The 17,634-nt window shown below is 40.6% G+C and overlaps 1 protein-coding gene across 16 annotated transcripts in view; it reads right to left on the bottom strand.

The window, feature by feature from the left end:
* The window catches only part of LOC103718243 (YTH family protein), a 33,994-nt gene that overhangs the window by 12,058 nt on the left and 4,302 nt on the right, over positions 1-17,634 (bottom strand). For 9 of the 16 annotated variants that reach the window (XR_015974216.2, XR_015974212.2, XM_026808910.4 and 6 more), the window contains 4 exons: positions 6,866-7,092; positions 6,539-6,790; positions 6,390-6,463; positions 5,947-6,316 (listed from right to left, as the gene is read on the bottom strand). Coding sequence is in view for 11 of the 16 variants with exons in the window: in XM_026808910.4 (XP_026664711.3) it covers positions 5,947-6,316; positions 6,390-6,463; positions 6,539-6,790; positions 6,866-7,092 (923 nt within the window). In the remaining 5 variants the exon portion in view is untranslated. Of the gene's footprint in view, positions 1-5,946; positions 6,317-6,389; positions 6,464-6,538; positions 6,791-6,865; positions 7,093-11,438; positions 11,523-17,634 lie in introns of all 16 variants that reach the window. The other 7 variants (XR_015974218.2, XR_015974217.2, XR_015974215.2 and 4 more) reach the window with 2 other exon arrangements.

Genomic DNA, 17,634 nt, shown 5'->3' with positions numbered 1-17,634 from the left:
GTACCAAATCGGTATGATATGCCTGGTTCAGGCTGGTACGGCGTACCATACCTCAGATACTTTCTAATGCCATTAGAGATAAGAAAAGCTTTTTTACTTTTATTTTGTGATAAATGTTGACCTCAAAATGATAAGTGTTTTAACTTGTAGTTTGTAAACTTAATATTATTATATAGAATACACTAAGATCCGGCGTACCGGTACCGGTCGGCGTACCGATGGCCGGCCGGACCGATATCGGCCGGTACCGGTACCGTACTAGCACGGTACGGCGAGCCAAGAATTTGGGTTCCGTTTTTTTTTTAAAATGTTGTCTCTGTTGGATCTTAAATTAAGTAAACTTTGATGTTTTTTTATTGCTTTTGTCATGATTTTTGATGTTTCTATGTTTAAATTTAGGTTGAAATTTGAAAGATAGATGATGCATATTATTAGCTCCTCCCATTCCAATGATAAAATGATACACATAAAATATCTTCAAATTAAGATACAATCATTTACATACATTTAAAGCACTCTCGGATATCTAAAATCGGGACGAGTGCCGATGGCTCTCGTAGATATCTGGATCATAAGTATAGTCAGGAGGCAAATCAACCCAATCAGAAGGAACGCGCGCCAGGTTATAAGAACTGTCAGATCTCTCGCTCACGCTCTAGCTCTGAGAGGTGTCCTCTGATTATGTAGGGGCTCGTCCAAATATGGCGGAAGCAAAATCCGATGCACCATATCCATATTCGTCAGGCTGAGGCTGTGGATAATAGAATCTGTATCCGTATGTGAGCTCATCTGCAGCCGTATCCTATCTTCCGGAATGACCTCGAGAAGCCTGTCTTCTATATCCAATGATATCCTCACGGAATCTATCAGGTGGTCGACCGTGGTCCACATCCTGTGGAGCGCCCGTAAATTGTGACTCACCGGTGAAATAAAGACCATCCTCCGGCTGTGTCTCATATGTACCATACTATCCTTCGCTCCCTCCATGGCTAGAAGATCCATCACCACCAAAACCTTCATCGTTGTTGGTCCAAGTCTCCTCGACACTCCATTAGGACCCTTTGTTTTCCTTTCCTGGCCCTCTCTGTCTGACTATGTCGCCCTTACCTGCTAAGCATTTCTCGATCAGCTCTCTCGAAGGGTGTCTCTTACCAATCATGTGACTGGCTCCCCTGTGCCTGCGGCTGATCAGCTCTGAGAGTGCGTGAAATATTGCGCTCAGCCCATTGCTCTGAATCGACCCTAGCCTCAGTGGCTACGAAGCTAGCTGGTCGTGGAGGCGATCTTGGCTCGTCAAGCTCGGACTTCGGCTGCTGCCCTACAAGCCAGCCGAGTAGTGGATCATCGTCATCATCGGTGAAGGTCCCGTAAATCGGATCTACATACTTGAGCTCCGCTTCCTTCTGAATACACTTTAGCCTCAACCGCAGATTGTAGTACATATAAACAAAGTCGTTAAGGTGCTTTTGTGTCAAACGGTTTCTTTGTTTGCTGTGGATAAGGGTGAAGGACCAATTGCGCTCACAGCCACTAGAGGAGACTGTTTGGGAGAGGATCCGGATAGCTAACTGCTTTAGATTTCTCGCGAACCAATTGCCCAAATCGAGCTCTATGCCTGGCCACCTCCTTCTGCTGCCACTGATCATCCAGGCTTGCCTGCATGGCCACCTGAATATCTGACTCCTCATCTAGATCCTCAACCTCCTCTGGCTCCCTAGAGTGATAAGAAGGTAGCTCTGCCGCTCGGCGATCGACCTCCGCCCTCTTCTTGGAACTCTCCTTCACTTCTTTGACCTCAGCGAGATTCTGCCTCATCAGCATACGAATCTCGCCAGGATAATTTGGGCACGTATCAACCTCACCGAAATTTTCGGCTAAGTGTTGCTTCAACCTGGTTACCCCTCCCTTAAAAATTTTATCACAAAAGTTGCATTGAAACTAGTGTCGTTGTCCCTCTCTTCCAAGTCTTCGCCAATAAAACCAGCCAATATCACGCTTTGTAGGGTTCGTTTTTCTTAATGGCTCCATTGCTATCATAAATATACAACATATCAAAAAATTAAGCTAATGAAGTAAATTTTCACATGATTTTATTTTTATAAGCAATTTATAAACTATTTTTTTAAGCTATTTATTAACAAAACTAATGAAATAATAGAGGACAAAAAATCGCACCTTAAATAGTCTCCGCTGGATTTTTTGGGAAAAACCTCCTCCTGAATTTATGGGCTATCTCTCAAATCTTTCCTTCTCTGGTTACTCCTCAAAGGCTCACTGAATTTAAGAACTCTGGAGTTTGAACGCTTTCGTTCGATTTTTATAACCGAACGAGTGAGGAAGGCCGAGGAGCTTCTGTCTCGGCATCAAGTTTAAAAAAAGTGGCTCTCGACCACTTCTTTCTTTTCAAAAGTGACAGAAGTGGCCTCTCGGCCACTTCTTTTTTTTTAAAAAGAAACAGAAGTGGCCTCTTGGCCACTTCTTTCTTTTGCCTCTCGGCCACTTAAAAAAGCTGTGGCTGAAAGGCCACAGCTTTTTTTTTTATAAAAGAAGTGGCCCGACTGGCCACTTCTTTCTGAAACCACGCACAGCGCAGTGGTTTCAAAAACCATAGCGCGCGGCGTTGTGGTTGTTTAAAAAAAAAAATTGCGTACCGGTGCGAACCGGCCGGTTGGCACCGGTACGAGGCCGGTACCAAGCAGTATCGGCCGGTACCGACCGGTACGAAGCACGTACCGGTCGACTCTGCTATAAAAACAACCCTGTACCGGATTCCACGCGGATCCGGTACCGGTCTAGGGCCGGACCGGTATGTACCGGCCCGTACCGGCCGGTACGGCAGACCATGGAATACAGGCTACATTTTATTAGTTTGAATGATGAAAATGTTTATACAAGTATGGACTGTCATTTTTTGGTGAAAATGGAATATGTTACTTTGATAAACTATTATATTAAGTAAATGCCTTTTAAATATATGTAAAGAAAAAGATTTTGCTAAAATACTTTTTTGTAAAAAAGGACAATGAATCCCAACCATTCTTTCATAAAGTAGATTTAAAGAAGTTTATCTTTAACTCAGTTCAAATGTATCAAAGATGAAAACCAAAAAGTTTAGACTGAGGATGACATAATAGAAGGATGGAGTTATTTTGGTAAGCTAATTAATGGAAGCTATGCAAACGATTTAGAATGCCTTACTAGTTCCATGGAGAATATAAATGTTATGGATACACATAGAATTAGAGTATCTAAGATAAACGAGGCTATGAAAAAGATGAAAATAGAACAACGATTAGACATTCAAAGAGTTTAGATGATGTAGAAGTACAATTTATTTAATAAAATTTTAAAGACCAAGAAGATGCCTGATGAATGAAGAGTATTATAACACTGATTTATAAGAATAAAAGTGATATTAAAAATTTTCCTACCTATCATGACTCATACTATGAAACTTTGGAGAGGGTGATTAAGCATAGATTAAGGTGTGACAAAAATATCAAAGAACCAATGTGATTTTATACAAGGAAGCAAGGTCTGCCGTATCGGTCGCCTATCGGACCGGTATGGTTCGGTTCATACCAGAACCAATCCGGTACGAACCGGTAAACTTTTTTTTATCTTCCGGTTTTCGCATCCGCGCGCGGGCGTCCGCGTGGGATAAATGCCACAGAGTGGCATTGGCATTAAATGCCACTCTGTGGCATTAATGAGCCCACGTGGGCGCACGGGCGCACTGCCCCGCGCGAGCTGGGGAACCACGCAGGCGGGGGAAATGCCCGCGCGTGATTCCCCAATGCGCGGAAGCGCACAGGGAGGGGAAACACGCACCCTGCCCGATCGTGTGGCCTAAAGAGCCACACGCGCTTTCCAAAAAAAATATACCGGTGCGAACCGACCAACCGGTACACGACCGATATGCATGCATACCAGTTGAGATCGGTCCGAAAACAGCTGGAACCGGTTTTCATGCTGTCCGAATACTGGTTCCAGGCCGGACCGGTCCGTATTAGGCCGAACGGACCGGTATGGTCCGGTTCGGCAGACCATGCCAGGAAGGTTGACTATGGAAGCTATTTTTCTATTTGAGGGTAATAATGAAATATGGAGAAAAGCGATAAAATCTTTATAAGGTTTTTATTGATTTAAAAAAAAAAGCATAAGATATACTTTTCATAGAAGTATTATGGTGGGTGTTAGAAAAGAATGGAGTAACTACTGGATATACTAATATGGCTAAGGATATGTATAATGAAGTGGTTGCTAGTACGAGAATTATTGGCGGTAATGATAGTGAATTTCCAATCACAACAGGTTTACATGAAAGATTTACTATAAGTCCTTACCTTTTTACGTTAGTCTAACAGAGACAAGCCATAACACAACATTAGGCATCATGACACAATAACTCTTAAATCTAGTGAAGGCCAAACCGTATCGAACCAGCCAATTCGGAGCATACCAAATCAAACCGGTTGGCTACCGGCATAGTTCAAACTAAAGATCCCTGGGCCAATACCAAGGCCTAGACTAGTTGCCCAGCAGCACAATTTGGTATGCCTCCATGCCAAACCCATACTGACACAGCAAAGAGGGCAGGGGAGATGGAGAACAGGAGAGAGAGAAAGAGGGGGGAGGGAGGAAAGGATGGAGAGTGCAAGAACCCTGGGTGGTGGACATCCAGCAAAGGCCAACAAAGGCTAGTGGAGGGTCGGAGAGCCATTGTCAACTTAAAATTTTGAAATTAAAAAGAGGCTAGTGGTGGGCCCATGTGTCAAACAAAACAGAAAAACCGAAGGTGGAGCCCTTCCTCTGCTCCACCCTGGCCCTCCGTAGCCCTCCACCGTCCATCCACCACCCTCCCTCTCTCTTCCTCTCCCTCTCCCTCCCCCCTCTCTTTTCCTCTCTTTCCTTCTCCTTCTCCCCCTCCATCGATTTCTCGATTTCATTGCCAGAACCATCTCAATCTGCAGCTAGTGCACCTTAGTACGCCCCGAACCGGATAGTTCGAGATAGTTTCACCTTTCTTGGTTCGAACCATATATTTGGTTCAATATAACCCCCCTAATCTTGTTGTTTCAACTTAAATCCTTGCCTCTACATGATGCTCGCATCCTAGTCTCTCCCCCGTGCTGGAGACTTTCACCTCCCCTACTCTCGAGCCTCAATAGTAAGGCATTAAAGGTACATCCTCCCCCCTTCTCCCGTTCTCCCCCTCTCTCACACACATGGGTCAAGTTTAGAGTTTCGAGCCCCCCATCCCCGATGACAAGGGTTTTTGAGCCCTTTTTTTCTCCTTCCTCTCTCTCTCCCTGCCTCTCCCTCTCCCTCCCTCCCCTTCCCTCTCTCTCTCTCCCTCTCTCCTCCCTCTCTCTCTCCCGCCCTTTGTTTCAAAATAGGGGAAAGTGGTTTCAAATAGGATCAGCGAAGCCGGCCCTCCACCGGCCTCCCTCCCTCTCTCGCCCTTCTATCTCTCTCTCTTTTCCTCTCTTCCTCTCTTCCTCTCTTCCATGGTCTGTATGTCGTCTCCTCCGTTGGTACAAACTCGGCACAACCCGTACCGACTCGTGCCATCAGAAAACCAGTACGGTGCCCAGTACCTGTTTCGCTGACCTTGGTTTCAAACCTTTTTTTTATTTTCGAATTTTGAATTGAAGCGGGCACATCTTTTGCCAACTTCAATTTAAAATCTGAAAATAAAAAAAAAAAAATAAAGAGGCCAAAATGCCCCCGGCACAATACGATACAAACCCATACCATACCATGCCCATCACCGACCACAACAAGTCCCAGCACCAGTTCTAAGAACCTTGCTTAAATCATTTTCTAAAAGAAAAAAAAAAAAGATAGCAGCAATATATTAGTTACAAGAAAGGCATCATCACATAATAAATCAAGCTTTCAAAAATTTTTGAGAAAAAGATAACAGTTCGAAGGTTTTCTTACCATATTGAGAATATCATCTTCAGAAAATGATCCAGGTAAATTTCTCTCATCAGTTATATCTTTGTCAGTTTGTCTATTATCTAGACCTCTGTCAACTCTGGGTTGCTTCATCTTAGAGATCTTTTGTGATTCCAAGTGTGATGGTGAGTTTTGAAGAAAAGAGATCCTGTGAGATCTTTCAGGCTTCAAAAAGCCGCTGCACTCTCCATGTTGAACGACATGCTGATAGAAGGGTGGATCCAACACAGTTGCACCAGAACATCCTAAATTTGATGAGGGAATAGAAAGCATACAATCTTCATCTTGTAAATGAAGTGGAAAATTTCTGCAAGGTCTTTTAGGAATAATATCATCCATTAAACTATAATTCCTGCATCAAGCCATAACATAACAATTATATATGAAATGGTAGGACCAACAGCTAAGTCAAACTCTTTTAGTACCTTTTCAGTTTGCATTTAATATCTACTTCATCAAACAGCCCACAAAGATCCTCACCAACATCTTTGGATAGCTCCTGTAGAAAGCATATCAATCATTACCGACTAATTAAACTAATTTATTTTCAAGATATAGGTTTATCTCAGAACACCTGGCAATCCCTGCTAATCTTCACAGGTTTATAATCATTCAAGGGATTCTTGAGATGAAGTGTCTTCTGGAAAGGCAGGTTATGCAATCGTAACCATTTAACTTTGAAAGTGTGGCCCCAAGGATTATTTCCACCACTTGATTTACTCCAAATTTTGTCTCGCTTCCAACCCACAGAAGACATCATTTGGGCATACCCTTGGAAGAAACCACTCATGTTGACACTAAATATTAGAATCACTCTATCAGAATTCTGCAAGACAAGAGTATGTCAAACCAAGAACATCCACTAAGAACTTTAACCAATATGGCATGAAGTGATGCGTACATGATACGCCTCTTCCAGAATTGGCTCATTCATTACTTGAGTTGCCCATATGCCTTTCTCAATTGACAATTGAATGTTTTGATGGCTCAAACTCTTTATGATGAAATATCTTGTTGTATTCTTTTCATTATGCATAAGGCTAGAACTGTCTACCCCACTAAAAGAATGAAATCTTTCTCCCCTTGTACTGGCATTGTATTCTTCATTATCCTTGTCAAATGAGCTTTCTGCCAACAAAATATAGGCTCAGCTTTAAATAGGTTAGGATATAGCAGGAACAGTTAATCAGGAGATGCTTTGTTGATAAGATATTAATGTACCAGTCCACTGCATACAAATTCATAGGTAGTGAAACCATTCAACAAAGATGTAAATGCATCACTAAAACCAGTAATGCTGAAGCTAGGTGAATATTTTTACATTCAATAATTGCTCATAAAAGGAATCAAAACTAACGGAAATTATTGGCTCATAAAACCAACTTCAAACAAATGAACTATCAAAAATGAAGGCAGGTGGACATATGCTCCCATATGATCCATAGGGTACAATCCAAAGTCAAGACCGACCCAAGTTTTCTTGGTCCCCAGGATGCCCAAGCCAAAAAACAAGATATTTCTAGTTGAAGTCCTGACATACATTTAGAGCTGACTGACAGAATCTGGGGATCAAAGGTAGCCATGGAGATGCTACCCCCAATGCTTACTAGATAGTTTCAAGTCATAATGCTTCAACACATATTTTGGCAAACTAAAGAAAATATCATCCTCGGTATTATGCTAAAACATCAAGATAGCAATATATTAAAGATCCCATGGATCATAACCCATGTTATCTGGACCCTTCAATCCACTCTAAAGTACTCACACACGATAGTTAAACACGGTCATTGATATGACACTTGGACACAGCTTCGTAAGAAGAAATTCTTAGATATTGACATGATCCCGCACTTAGTCATGCACCTGCACCCGATACACATCCGAATCCTGTAACATAGATCATAACTACAAATAAATCCTGTAAGGCATGGATACATATTTGAGATACACACAACACAACACAACATGACAGCAAGTCAGATTAGTAAAAAATAGGATATGGGCACAGCAAGGATAGTAGGATACAACAACAAATGGAACTTTCCATTCTCCCCTAGAGGAGTTTCTTTTTAAAGAAAATTACTTAACCAATTGGCTGATCACAAGGGGCCTGACCCACTACAGAGATCAAAACACCAAGCAGCTGGTATGTGTGAACCTAGCACATCAATCCCCAGCCCACTTACACCCAGTGGCATGCAAGCCCAAAAGGCTACATCAGTAGGAAGAAAGCCCACCACTTCGTACCATCATGGGAAGAAACTCACTACCTAACAGCCTTCTTATACAAAGACAACTGACTGCCTCACACCTCAGTGGGAAAAAACACGGCATCCTGCAATCTTCTTGTAAGAAGAAACCCACTGCTTGCCTCTAACTCAGGCTGAGATTTGCTAGTGATGCTATCCAAAACAGTGACTAAAAACTGGATAAGACAATTGAGTATATCCATCCAGCCTGTCAGCTGCAAGCCAGTGCAGGTGGGGTCAAGATAAAAACCATATTCCTGTAAGTCATTCGAACTGCCTCGGATGCAAAGCCCAATGACACACTCAGGTTAGTTCACAAAGATTATAGGGTTCAAAAGGGGAAGATACATGCTTACCTGATGCCCTGGCCTACTCATTTTAAAATGCTCCTTGCTCTTTTCCTTTTCTTTTTTTTCCCCTATTCCCAATCTAGGGTTTTCTCCAGCCCACTCTAGATCCTCTTCCCTATCAGTAGGATCTTTGGTTACTCGGTTTATGGTTTCGAGCCCTTGCAACCCCCAAATCAAGAAGTTTAGAGCACCTTTCTTGCTAGAAATCTCAACTAGAGAAGCTATTACTTCCTCTTTATTATTTTATTTACAGGTTTCATCAAAGTTTGCAATCTCGGTATGGATTCCATACATGTAGCATCTTGGTACATTGTCAGTACGCTAGTACAAGGGTCAGTTCAACATACCGATACTCGATATGCCCCTCATACCGCATACAGTTTGGTAACGATATAGTATGGCAAGCATAGTACAGATTGGTACGGCATACCATGTTCCATCATTGGAGTTCTTAGGCTCTATTTGGTAGCAATCAAGGTTTCTGGCTCGACTTTGGTCTTGGTAGCCTTGTCTAGGGTCTTTGTCACTCTCCATTCTCCTATGTTATTGCTCGTTGATCATCTCCAAGTAATGAAGAACATAAAGCCTTTTGAACTACCATGGACTGGGATTATCAAAAAGAAGCTTCAATGGATATTCTGCTTCCATTACTTCTTGGAGGAGGACAACTAGATCGAGGGTGGATGACAAGGACTCAACCATTGACTGGAGGTCGTGAATTTGGCCACTCTGGGCAAAGGAAATATTTTAGAAAAGGTCAAAGTTAAGACTGAGGGTTTTAAGAAGCAAGCTGAATCGAAACCAGTTCACCCGTGATTGAATGGTTGAATCTTGGTTACCAAAACGAGTCAGTATCCAGGCTAAGCTTAAAACCCTGATCCAAAATGACCAAGCGGGAACTTTGAGCATAAATCCTAGAATTATGGAATTGCTTCCCTCTTATTAAAGACCAAGCATAATGCTGAAGATCTAGCACTAACACAATGCCATCTAACTTCAGCACCAAAAGAAGAATTAGGGAAATGGAAAATGGCACAAGCTTTAATCTAGCAGCCATCAATGGCCTTTAAACCACTAGTGCTTGACTCTGAGGCTATGTTAATGCTTTGATCCTCCCCAAAAACAGTCAAACAACATGTAGAAAATTCCATTCATGGCTTCTAGCATGCTTGTCAAAAAACAGGCTCCCTAGTTTCATCAGAAAGGGGCTCCCCAAACAAAAACTAAAGACAACCTCGATCATAAAGCTACTATAAAATCTTAATGTATTTACCTACCCAATAGTTCATCTACTTCCAAAGGTCACTTTAGCACCATTTTCATTTAGGAAGATGCAAAATGCAATGAGATATTAAAGAATGATGACATCATGCAAGTGACATGAGTAGACGAGCTTAAGCAATTAAACATGAAAGGTGATAAGATTCTAGGTGTCAGAAAATGTTTTAAAAGGCAGTTAAGGTGTGTAGACATAAAGGCTAGGCATAAATAGTTTAGACAAAAAATACGAAGATCACATAAATAATTAAAAAATAAAATTCATGAATGTAGAAATATATAAATATAAAGTCAATAGTTAGTCAAACTAAGAAAAAATACTCTCACAATTATATTAGGTCCATTCCAGTGCAACATGACATGCTTTATCATGGAAGCTATAATTTTTCTCTACCAATTTAATAATAATAAAAATGACCATCTCATAAAAGTTTGAATAATTCAAGTAAATGCAAAAAATCCTACAAATTAAAGATTGAAGTTTGAACAATATAAGAGTAAAACTAATGATTATTCAAGAGTTACTAAAACTCAGGTTGTAGCTGGTTACAACATTTGGGTACCAATGCGCAACAACAAGGAGGGTACATTCCACCCACGTGACAAACGTAATACTCTATCTTGTACTCTTAAGAGCTAGACCATTACAAAAGCAAGGTTTTAAATCCTATAGAACAGGGTTGTCCCAGTTTTCCCATGAAATGGGATGCACCGCCATCCTACCCCATCTTGACACTTAGGGCAAGGGATGTCCCAAGACATACCAATCAAGACGCCGGAACAATGGCAGGACGATCCTATCCGGACACTCGGGATTGTACCTCATCCTAGCACCCCGCAGGATGTCCTACCAAGACTTGAGTCCTTGACAAAAAGATCATCAAAAATTGACCAACTTTCACTTGAGTGCCTACTAGGAGAGCGGTGTGCATACAAGGGTCACCTAGGCAGTTGGGCTATAGCAATGTGGCTAGGGGATTGCCTAAACCTCCACAATTTCCTAACCTAGCAAAATTCTTTTCCAATGAAGGTGCTAGCTTTTTTGCATGACTTGCTTACTGAAGATTACATACAAATTTGTACTATAAAATGTAATAGAAACTGGTCTATTAATTATGAACCAACAATCAGTTTTATTGTTTAGAAACCCAGCATCAATTATATAGGGACAAAAGCTGAACCCACAGAATGAATACATAAACATGTACCATCTCCATGAATGATGATAGAAGTAGCAGTGAAACAGGCCAAAAGCAAGAGAGAGCACCAGATGCATTTGTCACATGATTGCAGGTTCTAGGTTTAACTATCCACGACTGCACTTATTAGTGTCTTAGATTATAGACTGGATACCAAAAGGGAAAGGGCTAATTTTGTTGGCTGCAAGTCGATTACTTGTAGGAAAACAGCAAGAAGCTAAAATATGATTGGTCTCACTAGATGTTTGACAAGAAGATAGAAACATTGTTGTAAGTACAAATGATGGTGGAAGTTCTTAACTAATAACCAGATTAGTTACAAGGTGTCCCGCATGCCAATTTCAAGTGAATGGCTGCCACACACACATCAAAACTTAGGAACATATGAACTTCACCTTTGTCGCCATGCAGTCACTGCCACATCTTTTTTTGTGTAAAAAGGCAACCTACCACATCCTCTATGTTACAAAATGAACCAACTGCAAATGTCAAAACCAGAGCAACAACTATAGGTGTTAGACAAGGAATTTGTGAGCTTAAGCTTAGCTGGAGCAAAACTAAGGTGAATCCATGAAGGAAGAGGCATTTAATTTGTAATAAAAGTAGAAAAGAGTTCATGGCCTAGGGTAGGTCATCCACAGTCTACAGCAAACGATGGGAAAAAAGCATTGGGGTCATTTACATGCTAATTAAATGCAACCAACTAGCTAAAGAGTGGCAAGTAAATGATTAACATAATTTGAGATACTTCATCTTCCTTTGTCGAACCAAGAATTTCCTGCTTAAATAAAAGCCCCAATGCTACAGATTATTGAAAAGCATATGGACCAAAAGAACGAATTTATTGAGAACAGATGAGAAAACATTAACAAAAGAAGGTGTTTGTCAGCCAATGAAAATACAAATTGAACCTTTGTATACCAAGTAACATCCATAACAATGAATACAACTTGGATAAACTTTGCATAACCTCTGAAAACTTATCCAGTAGTTACTTGGTTTCTGAAAAAAGCTCAGGATGCATTGGCCATGCAACAAAAAGGATGTGCTAATACAATATAAGGCACATGTTCTAGGACAAGTAGGAAAATATAACCAACAAAGAAGCATGAAAATAATGTAGTATTGGCAAGCATATCCAAGTTGAAGCCCCAAAGTATAGTTTACATGCAGATGCAGATGAAAAGGATATTGTTGTCTGATTGGTCTGGTTGGCATGCACCAAAACTCAAGATTCTTTTCACAAACACTGCATGTACACAGTAATAAAAAGGTATGGTTTACATCAAGGAATGCCGAACCAGGCCAAACCGCCCGGTTCGGCCCGTACCGAGCTAATCCGGTGTGAAACCGGATCAATTCGACCCATAGATTCAGTTCCAGCCCCGAACCGACCGGAACCGGTTGAAAAAGGTCCGAACCGGACCTTACCACTGCAAACCGGCCTGGAACCAGCCAAAACCGTCTAGAACCGGGCGGTTCCATTCAAACTCAGTGTGAACTGGCCGGTTCGCACCGAGTTGATCCGGTTTTGAATCGGGCCCCTCCCTTTTCCTTTACGAGAAGGCCTTCCCAACAACATTTGTAAGCAGCAATCATCATTCCGCCTCTCCCTTCCCACCAAATCAAAAATCACACCGATTCAGCACTTCAAAAGGAAGATCCAAGCCTAAATAATGTGTGCTTCCTCATTCTATTTCATTCTTTCATTTTTTTGGGCTTGAAAAATTAGCTCAATAATTGCAAAATAAGAAAAGATCATGCCAAAATTTTTGATTTGATCTTGATTTTATTATATGTTGTATATCTATGGACGATCTACACGATGACATAAAATTTTAATTTTTGCATTATATATAATTTTTAAAAATTAAAAATATATATTTGGATTAAAAATAAATAAAATAAATAAGATAAAAATCAAAAATACAAAATCAAAAGCGTATTTAGAGGCATGCTAGCTACTTTTTAGCAAAATTTGGTGTCCATTCATTCCAGTTTTGATGTGATCATGCCCACAGTGGCCTAAGCTTAAATTTGAAAAAAATTGAGAAATAAGTAGTTTTTGATGCATGCCCAAGAGCCTAAAAAAATGTGTAGCATCTATTGTTGAGTTCTACATGAATCTGAGCAGAAATTAATTTTCTAAAATATTAATATTTAAAAATTATTTTTAAATTCAAAAAATAATTAAAATATATAAATAATACCAAAAATTACAAAAAAAATAGTATTACATATTACATAATTCAGAAGTAATTTCTGAAGTAGAAAATATATTTCTCAAAATTCATGATATTTAAATATATTTTTAAATTTAAATTATTAAAAATATATAAATAAAAAATATGAAAAATTACTATTATGTATTAGATAAATCAAATATATTTTCTGACTAAAAAAATATCTTCATCATAAGTCAATTTTGCTATTTTTAAAAAATTGATAAACTGATATAGTTGATAAACCTACAGAAATGGAGCCATAAAAAAAAAAGCCAGAGCTTGACATTGATTGGAATAATGAGCAAATGCTCTCAGGTCGGCACCATTAGAAGTGCAATTGATGCAACACAAAGTTCAAGGAAGAAGGGCTAACTAGGTTGAAGGAGCAATTAACTGGTGGTTATCCCAACGTATTTATGTACCGAAAATGCCCACAGAAGTTCGGCAGCTGATGAAGAAGTACTTCGCTGATTTCAAAGCAGCCAAGGAGAGAATTTCTAAAAAGAAGGCGGAGGTGGACCGCCGAGCGGCAGAGCCACCTTTCTATCACTCAAGAGAGTTAGAGGAGGCATCCGCTCTGAAAGACAAGGCACAAATCCAAACTGCCATACAGGCGAGCCTGGATGATCAGTGACAACAAGATGAGGTGGCCAGACATAAGGCTCGATTTGGACCCTCGTACTACGAGTCGGGCTCTAGTTCTGCGAGCAGCAGGGCGAATTTAGAGTTCAGGAAGACCTCCTCAGTTAGAGAGGTCGTCGGCAGACTCGATGGCCATATTACATCTATGCTAGAGGCTTTTGGTAGCAAAATAAAGTCATCTAGAGATATTCCACCAAGAGCAACAATCCATAATTTAGATCCACATATCTTTTTCAACAGAGATTCGAAGCAGTAGAGGGTTGACTCAATGCTGAAGAAGGATAAGAAGGATATGTGGTGAGCTATTGAATTTTGTTTCCACTTCAGCCACATCCCAGTGAATGTAGCAGACAATACGTACTGTAGGTCTGTCATTTCCGCCATAGAAGCTGCCAGTCCCGGTATAGATCCTCTAGGCTCGAAGGATATCTACGGTGAGCATCTTAACAGTAATAAAGAGGAGCTAGAGAAATGGATTGCCTCATACAAGAGCAAATGGCCCACATATGGACTGATGGTGATATGTGATGGTTGGACCAATCCTACCAGACGAAGCATTATCAACTTTCTGACATATTGTGATACGAAGACTTTTTTCCACAAGTCGGTTGATACTTCTGATCAGGTGCACAACGTCACGTACATCCTCAAATTGATGGAGAAGGTGATGATCAGGTAGAATAGGAGAATGTCGTGCAGGTTATCATTGATAATGGACCAGAATATAAGGCCACCGAGGAGATCTTGGTGGAGCGGAGGCCACATATTATCTGAATCCCATGTGCTGAACATTGTATCGACCTCATATTGATAGACATTACGAAGATTCGTAAGGTGCAGTAGACAGTGGAGACAGCCTAAAGTATCACCAAGTATATTTATAACCATACGTAGGTCCTTTCACTAATGAGAAGGTATGCAAGAAGAGAGATTTTGAAACCATGAGTCATACAATTTGCTACTAACTACGTTGCACTTGATAGCCTTCTGGAGAAAAAAGCAGCCCTACGTCAAATGTTTGTCAATTCCGAGTGACAGAAAAGTAGATATACGGGGCCCAGCACTGAAGGAAGCATTTATGAGGACTTGGTGATGAGGTAGACATTCTGGGAGCAGATCACTGCGATAGTGAATGCTATCAGACCATTGTATGAAGTGCTTCGGGCCGTGGATAGTAAGAAATATCTCTAGATGGGCTTCTTGTATCATATGATGGAGAGAGTAAAGATTCAGATCATGGAGGCAGATCCGATGTATGTCCACAAGTACATCAACATCATTGAACGGCGGTGAGACTACCAGATGGGTGAGAGTTGCATCTAGTAAATAATCAAGAACATTGAAAATTAGACTGCTGCTATACTTATACAATTTTGCTAAAAAAATAACGAACTCTATCTGCAGCATACTACCTGAACCCTCGATTTCAGTACACCGTAACTGGAATCAATATGGATGACGAACTTCTGGACGAACTTCTGGCTGCTCTACATAATATGATTTACAAGATGGAGCCTGATCCAAAAGTTGTGGCCTTATGTCTAAAAGAAGTTAACTTAAGTGGCATATGTAAGTTAACTGGTATCTTTAATTATTAGCATAGTAAACACGGTTCGTTTTCACTGACCAAAATATTTAGAAAAGGCACCGACAACTTTAGAGTCTCGGCGGCTGTCGTAAATAAAAAAAGTATGAATCTAGGTATGTTACACATTAGGAGGACATATATCTGGCGTTAGATAGTTACTAATATAGTACTATCTTATATATAATTTTCTTCAAATTTTTGTAGTTAAATGGTAGATTAATTTCAGGTTATCCGCAAAAAATCTTAAGCAGCTAGCTATCCGGATCCTCTTCTAGATAATCTCCTCGAGTGGCTGTGAGCGCAACTAGTTCGCCTTCGCCCTCATCCACAACAAGCATAGGAATCATTTGACGCAGAAGCATCTCAACGACCTTGTATATGTTCACTATAATCTGAGGTTGAGACTGAAGTGCAATCAGGGAAAAGTGGAGCTAAAGTATACAGATTCGATCCATAGTACTTTAGTTGATAATGAGGATAATTCTATGATCCGATAGCTTGATGTGCGAGGATCGCCTCCACGACCGGCCAATTTCATAGCCAGCGAGGCTAGGGTCGATGCAAGGCAATGGGCAGAAAGAAATATTCCACGTATCCTTCCAGCTGATCAGCCATAACCGCAGAGTAGCTAGTCACCACATGACTCATTGTCCGAGACATTATCTCAAAGATAGGGTCGAAAGATACTTAAACAAGGCCACTATGCTACCTAGTCGACTCGGTCAAGAGAACGACATACAACCTCTCAACATAGCCAGTCAGAGAGGTGCATGAAGAGTAAGTAGGCAATAAGCGGCACAAACGATAAGAAGGCAGTTGTCCAGCATACCAAAAAAATAAGACACCTGCAGCCCTAATGAAGAGTGTCGAGAAGAAGTTAGTTCATTCAAATTTATAGACCAGGAGCAGCAGTTCTGGTGGTTATGGATATGCTGGCCAAAGAGAGAGCAGAGGACAGGAGACCTCCATTTATGAGACAACCACAAGATAGTCTTCGATTCACCAGTGAGTTTCAGTTTACGCATGCTATACAGAATAGGGACCACAGTGCACAATCTAGTGAAGCCTGCTAGGATCCGATTGCATATAGGAGACGGGCTCCTCGAGATCATTCAAGAGGATACGATGCAGCTGCAAATGACCTCGCATATGGAATACGATCCATGGTATATCAGGTTCCAAGTCGTATACTGAATCCTATTATATGCAGCCACAGAGAGCCTATAACCCATACGGATATGGATGTGGATATAGTGTGCTTGAGGCATCTTTCGATGGCTACTATCCTATACAGCCCGAAGCATCTTACGAGTCGGATTTTGCTGCCGGCTTATTCGGATGAGCCTCTTCACAATCGTTTTATCAGCCAGTTTATCAGCCAGAGGACACCTCTCAGAACCAGAGCTTCAGCAAGAGGTCCGAGACTGCTTACAACTCGGAGCGCGTTCCTTATAGGATGAACATACAAAACTACAATGCCGCTTGATTAGAGGGGTGGACTGATGTACCTCCTAACTATGCTGACGATCCGGATATCTATGAAAGGCATCGCCACTCGACCTAATTTTAGATATCGGTATGTATGTTGTACTTTAAATATATGTAATTGATTGTATTATTTTATAATCTTCACCTTACTACTTGATTTGAGGATATTTTATGTTGCTCCTTAGAGCATGTAACAGTGAAATAGTCATTTTATAATTTGTATTATTTTAAAATAGTAAGATGCGTCATTTAGGTTAAACTGAAATTATAAAAATATCAAAAAATATCAAAAAAACATCAAATTAAACTTAAAATTATTGAAAAAGTTCAAACAGAGTAATATTGCATTTTCTCAACTTGAAATACTCCATACATAAAAAAATTGGGCATGCTGGTATGGAACCGACATGCCCTACTATACTATGTCTTAGTATCGTATTCGTACCAAACTGGTACCGTACCGAACCGGCCGCCGACCAGTACCGGTTCGGTGGACCTTACTTTACATATAGCCTGATGGAAGAAAAGAGTATCTTTATCTTGTTAGACTGGCTTAGGCATCTGGACTTCAAATTCTGTTCATTACTGCATGTATATAAAAAGAATATTGTGTAGGTGGATTTGCTAATTACACCTGTCCACTTGAAG

The sequence above is a fragment of the Phoenix dactylifera genome, chromosome 16, assembly GCF_051530095.1.
Source record: "Phoenix dactylifera cultivar Ajwa chromosome 16, Ajwa_hap1_PhDact_Kaust_v1.1, whole genome shotgun sequence".
Classification (NCBI taxonomy): domain Eukaryota; kingdom Viridiplantae; phylum Streptophyta; class Magnoliopsida; order Arecales; family Arecaceae; genus Phoenix; species Phoenix dactylifera.
This window is presented reverse-complemented; position numbering and strand designations above follow the sequence as displayed.